The sequence below is a fragment of the Triticum urartu genome, chromosome 1A (genome assembly GCF_056163025.1).
Source record: "Triticum urartu cultivar PI428250 chromosome 1A, HENAU_Tu73, whole genome shotgun sequence".
Taxonomy (NCBI): domain Eukaryota; kingdom Viridiplantae; phylum Streptophyta; class Magnoliopsida; order Poales; family Poaceae; genus Triticum; species Triticum urartu.
Genome location: NC_141873.1, coordinates 198,955,480 through 198,961,990, shown reverse-complemented (window position 1 = coordinate 198,961,990; position 6,511 = coordinate 198,955,480). Strand labels below are relative to the sequence as shown.

At 46.4% G+C, this 6,511-nt stretch overlaps 1 protein-coding gene across 1 annotated transcript; it reads left to right on the top strand.

Moving 5' to 3' along the window:
• The first annotated feature begins 2,315 nt into the window (after positions 1-2,315).
• Positions 2,316-3,592, top strand: LOC147990588 (uncharacterized). The gene is made up of 2 exons (XM_087529928.1): positions 2,316-2,348; positions 2,486-3,592. Exons 1-2 carry the CDS (start codon positions 2,316-2,318, stop codon positions 3,590-3,592), a joined length of 1,140 nt encoding a protein of 379 aa, XP_087386054.1.
• The last annotated feature ends 2,919 nt before the right edge of the window (positions 3,593-6,511 follow it).

The window sequence follows — 6,511 nt, the reverse complement described above, 5'->3', positions numbered from 1 at the left end:
TGATGAACTATCGGATGAACATCGCCAAGCCTACGAAGCACGCACGAAGCAGCATGAAGATGCTTTTGAGGCGCTCAAGAAGAAGCGCGAGGAGGAGGATTTGGAAGCGTTTCTTTCAAGTTTCAAGAAGGACCGTCAAGGCAACATCACTCCGGCTGGAAACGTCAATTTTCCTCCCCTCATCGACGAACAAGATGTGATCACTGTGAGTAAAGTTTTTTCTCTAGAGAAAGTGGCTGTGATTTAAAGTCTTGTTAGCAAGGGTAATGTGATGGCATACAATTCTTTTGTGGCTAGTGCTAATGCTCAGAAAAATATGCCTCCATCATCTAGTGATATTGTTGGTATATCCGAAAACCTTAGTCCAATTTTACCTATTTCATCGGCACCATCTATGCAACAACAATATAATATGCCGTTGAATTTTTACCCTACACAAACCAACTAGCTTGTGGCTACACCTACATACCCTAATCCTACTATGAGTGTGTGCAATTCAGCGTCAACGCCAAATCACTTTGTCACACCACCCATAGGCGCAAGCATGTTTGGTCTTCCGCCGAATTATGGTTCGGCGCCCATCTCACAAGTGGCACCAATAGCTAGTACTCAGGTTGCTCCTATGTCATTGCCACAAACATCGTCATCTACCTTGGATCCAATTTTAGCTAAATTAAGGGAGGATTTGCATAAGATGTTTCTAGAAACTTTCCGAAACGAGCCGAAAGTAAAGAGTCGTGTGTACCAAAAGCCTTATCCTGAACACTTCGATGCAATTTCTTACCCTCAAGGTTATAAGGTTCCTGATTTTGTTAAATTTAGTGGTGAGGGTACGAAAACGACTTGGGAGCATGTGAGTCAGTATCTAGCACAGTTGGGTGAAGCGGGTTCCATAGAAGAGTTGAAAGTGCGTTTATTTCCCCTATCTTTAACTGGCACCGCATTTTCATGGTTTTCTGCTTTACCACATGGTTCAATTCTCTTATGGTCGCAATTAGAGCAAAATTTTCATGATCACTTTTATAGCGGCGATAATGAGCTTAACTTGTCACATCTTACATCGGTTAGGCAAAAACATGATGAATCGGTCACCGATTATGTCAAGAGATTTAGAGATATAAAAAACCGATGTTATAGCTTAGTGATAACTGAGAGAGACTTGGCGGATCTTGTTCTTAATGGTTTGAAAACGCACATTAAAGAGAGGCTAGAAAGTTATGAGTTTTTGAGCATTAATCAAGTCTTACAAAAAGCTTTGGCCCAAGAGAGTCGAAGTAAAGAGGTCCATAGGTCAACAATTGATCGTCCTAGAATGCATATGATTGAACACAATGATGATAATTCGGATGATGAGGTTGATGTCTATACTACTGAATTTGTTTGGTCCTCAAAGGCCAAACCCTATATGTGCAATGCTCTTAAGCTGATTCGCAAGAATTATGATGAGGAGATGAGGTTTACTTTTGATATATCAAAGGGTGATAAAATATTTGGTGCTCTCTTGCAAGATAAGATGATTAGAATATCACACACCATACCGTCGTTTGAAGAGCTGAAACGGCGTGCTTATTGCAAGTATCGTAATTCATTTTCTCATGCTACTAACGATTGCAATGTTTTTCGACGACAGATACAATCGGCCATTAATGACGGACGATTGAATTTTGCTGAGATGCAAGTTGATAAGCAGCCCTTTGCCATAAACACCATAGACTTGGAAGGGAAGAAAATGTTAATTCGGCCTAACATAGCCGAATCCGCTAATAAAGATAATGTTGTTATTGGTGAACTCAGGAATAGCAAGGAGGGCAACAAGGTCCCGGGAAGAAAGATTGTGCTTGAGAAGCAACCCGATGGTAAGGAAGTGTTGAAGATCACTATAAAAAATGCTACACTCGGGGGGCAACCACAAGTAAAAGAGGATGCTCATGTTAAATTGATCAAGCCCAAGAATTCAGAAGTTGGCATGTGGAAAAAGAATGAAACTAAGAACAAGAAAATCAAGCCAACTTTTAATATGTTGCTATCCAAATATGCAAGTCAAGCGGCCGGTTCTAGCTCTAATCGGCCATCACATTCAAAGCGTTCAAGATTGCCTCCGGAGCAAGAGTTTCGACGATATGCAAGGCCATATGGGTCATGGGCACCGACACCATGGATGTCACAACCCTCCTATGCGCCATATTACATCAGAGGCTTCAGTGGAGGATGGGGGCAGCCCCCAATGGCTCCTTATGCTTTCCATATGGGGTGGGCAGCACCTAGAAGGCCTGCTCGTGAGAGGCTTTATTATCCCACACAAGGCCGTTTGAGCTATGGTGCTAATCGGCCAGCAAAAATTTCTCCAAGTAAGGCCAATCAAAAAGTGTGGCGTGTTAAGTCATCTAATGCGGAAATTTCAGAATGCGACAAGCAAAAGGAGATTGAAAAGCCGGTTGTTGGTAATCTAGCTACTTCTAATGGTGATATTGTTATTGTTCAGCAGGGTTCCATGGTTAGTGGTCATGAGGCGAGCACAAGCAAGGCCAAACCAAGGGATCCCAAATATACTCAACCTAAGTGGTGTCCTCCCGGTTTAACCAAGACCATGAAAAGGAGACTACAACGCATGAGGAACCACGAGAAAGTAGAGCACAAAGAGGAGAGGCAAAGGGACGAATTGTTAAGTGAAATTCGGCCCATGGCACTCACAAAACAAGTGTGGAGGCCTAAACAAAAACAAAACACATATGCTTCTACATTAGCTGCAGCAACACCTTCACCACCAAAAGAGGATGATGCGACCCCTATTACATCGTCCACACCACCTGAAAAATCCCCTTCAATTGAGGAAACTTTGAGCCCAATATACACATTGGGGGATGAAGATGAGATGGTGGATCACGACTCTACGCCGGTTCGGGAAGGTATGGATATTAATATGGTGTATTACTTACCTGCCGAGTTTCATGCTATAGGTGAAGAAGGGGAGGTGGCTCAACTGGATTTTGGTCCAAAGAACGCTATCTTCGAGAAGCCAAAAGAACCGGTGAAACACTTGAAGCCATTGTGCCTCAAAGGTCATATTAACGGATCGCCGATTGCTAGGATGCTCGTTGATGGTGGTGCTGTGGTAAATCTTATGCCCTACTCGGTCTTCAAGAAGTTGGGATTAGATAATGATGCATTGATGAAGACCAATATGGTACTTAATGGATTTGAGGGTAAAGAAAAGACAGAGACCAAAGGTGTGATGTGCATGGAACTCACCGTGGGAACAAAAACTTTGTCCACCACATTCTTCATCGCCGAGGTGCAAGGTAACTATAATGTTATATTAGGCTGCGATTGGGTTAATACTAACCAATGTGTGCAATCTACCATGCATCAATTCTTAATACAATGGGTCGATGATGAGGTAGAAGTCATTCACGCGGATAATTCGGCTTTGGTTGCTTTGGCCGATGCATCGGTGGATTGGAATCATCCGGATGTTACTTGCTTAATAGGGCGTGACCTCTCGGAGTTTGATTTCCTTAGTGCTACGAGGAACGGGTTCATTCCCATCTCTTTAAAGCCGATTGGTGGTAATCGGTTCCAGGGTATGATGTAAACAAGAAGTTAAACATGGCCGATATAGAAATTATCGCCCTAAGCACATAAAATGGCCGATGGAGTGTTGACATCGTCCTTAGGAAAAGCATCGTGCAAGTTATTTTTCAGCATACAAATGTGTTGACACCAGATTTTGGCACGGCCAAGAACTTAATTAAGATGTCCTCAAATGGAGAAGTGAGAAAGTTCCGTATCGTCAAAAGGGAAAACTTTGATATTTGGGCCATAGTCATCCGGTCTCATCTCTATGGCCGAAGTTGTGCTCGAAGTACTCAGATTTTGTATTCAAAACACTATTCGGCTAATTATGCCCCCAAGATGGCCTCATATGGGAAACGTTTCTACAGGAATTGTCTTCGTCTCATCGAAACGATCGATTTTGATATAAGAAACATCTAACTCGGAGTTCATATGCCAAAGTTATAGCCAAAACAGTGTGCTGCAAAAGTCTGCCCCGGAAGTTCCGGGAAAAACTTCCGGGGAGGTTCCGGGCTAAACAGAAACTTTGCACGCGGTGCGCCCCGAAAACTGGAATTTTAACATTATTTGGAGATTTGCGGGGCTGATTTCGACATCAAGATGACCTTGGATGAAAAAGTGATCAACAAAGGAATTTTTCTCCATTGCAGGATCTACAACTTTGCTTTTGGGACCGTCGCGATCCGAAGCCATATGCGACCTGCAGGAGCTGTGCAAGAGGGCTACTTGATGTAATTTTAGCCCGGAAGTTTCGGGCTGACTAGAAGTTCCGGCCCTTGTGGTCCGAGTTAGGTTATCTTTTGATGTTTTGGACGGGATTTGAGTCCTTTTCTTCTACGGAAATTCCAGCGAACCTCGAGGCCCTAAGGGCGATCAGGTCGACTTAGGGCAGCCCATAGCCGCCGCGCGCCCTGACGAGGTCCCTCCCGGGCGTGTGGGGTTTCGGGTCTACAAAAGCGCCCGCTGGATTGTCTTGCGCACCGCGCTTTCGGCGGGTCTCCTTCGACGTGAGCTGCGGTGCATCACCCCCGGCGTCGAGGGTACATGGTGACGTGTTCGTGTGCAAACAGGTTGATGCACCTAAAAGATCTGGCGACGACAAAGAAGAACCAGATGCGAATAAAACCTCCGAGACCCAGTCCAAGCACTGGCGGCCCAAACGCCGCCCCAAGCCCCGCCGCTCAAAGGACGGCAACACTGGCACCGGAGAAAATAGTACTCCGGGTGACGCCGAAAACAATGAAGACCCTGTCGGGGCTACATCCGAACAGGAACACGACAATAGGCAAGACAACCTTGACAAACAAGCCATAGAAGATGACTCAGGGGATGATAGTTACCGTCCACCCTCCGAGGAGGAGACAAGCCTTTGCAACGTAGACTTCATCGTGCCTGAGGATCCTCTCGAGCAAGAGCACTTTAAGCTTCAGCTCATAGCCACTACAAGGAGACTGAAAAGAAATAACGACAGCTTCAAGCTGAACAAGACCTGCTCATCGACAGATGGACAGATGTCCTGACAGCCGAGTAATACGGCCTCAACCGCCCAGCCAAGAGCTACCCGAAATGCAGACCTCTACCTCAATTCAATGAGGAGACTGAGGGATTCCTGGATTAGGGGGTCCTTGGACAGCCGGACTCTATACTTTGGCCGGACTGTTGGACTATGAAGATACAAGATTGAAGACTTCGTCCCGTGTCCGGGTGGGACTCTCCTTTGCGTGGAAGGCAAGCTTGGCAATTTGGATATGTAGATCTCCTCCCTTGTAACCGACTCTGTGTAACCCTATACCCCTCCGGTGTCTATATAAACTGGAGGGTTTAGTCCGTAGGACAACAACAATCATAATCATAGGCTAGCTTCCAGGGTTTAGCCTCTACGATCATGTGGTAGATCAACTCTTGTAATACTCATATCATCAAGATCAATCAAGCAGAAAGTAGGGTATTACCTCCATCGAGAGGGTCCGAACCTGGGTAAACATTGTGTCCCCCGCCTCCTGTTACCATCAGCCTTAGACGCATAGTTCGGGACCCCCTATCCGAGATCCGCCGGTTTTGACACTGACATTGGTGCTTTCATTGAGAGTTCCACTATGCCGTCACGATAAGGCTTGATGGCTCATCTTGTTGTCAAGGACAACATTACCTCTAGGGGAGCCCTAACTCTAGGAGAAACTCTCCGACTAGGCGGCTTCATCATTACCGCCCGTTCGGCCGTCGCGCCGACGATGACTTCTCGGGTCATCAAAAAATAGCCTCCACGTCGACTCGGGATTCACCGAGCAGATGGATCCAATGGAGCTCTCTTCCTTGAACAAGCTATTGGATCGCATCGCCGCCTTGGGAGTCGCTACAGACTATGGGCCGTCGCGCCGACGATGACTTCTCGGGTCATCAAAAAATAGCCTCCACGTCGACTCGGGATTCACCGAGCAGATGGATCCAATGGAGCTCTCTTCCTTGAACAAGCTATTGGATCGCATCGCCGCCTTGGGAGTCGCTACAGACTATGATCAGATCGGGCTTAAACCCGACCAAAGGGAGATTAACTCTCCGCCGGTCACCCATAAGATAGCGGTGGTGGAGGAGCAATGCAGCGATTCTTCCTCTATTTTGAGGACAAACTATGTCCGGATTCTCGAGCTCTCTGAGTCGGATACCTGTCTACGGGAGCACATGGCCCAAGCTTCGGACCTAGAATCGGACAGCGGGCCAGACGTATTGGGCAACGTCCCGGAGCCCGAACTGCCAAGCTCGGAAACTCCTCTGCCCCTAGGTCTCAGATCGGGTCAGGGTTTGGACCTAAATCTACCCACCCACCCTGACATAAGTGATCTTTCCCACATTAGACAAGAGCCCCAAGAGACAGTACATCACTATTGGGCCAGATTCCTCGTTGTAATGAGCAAGGTCAAGGACTGTCGCGAGGAAGACA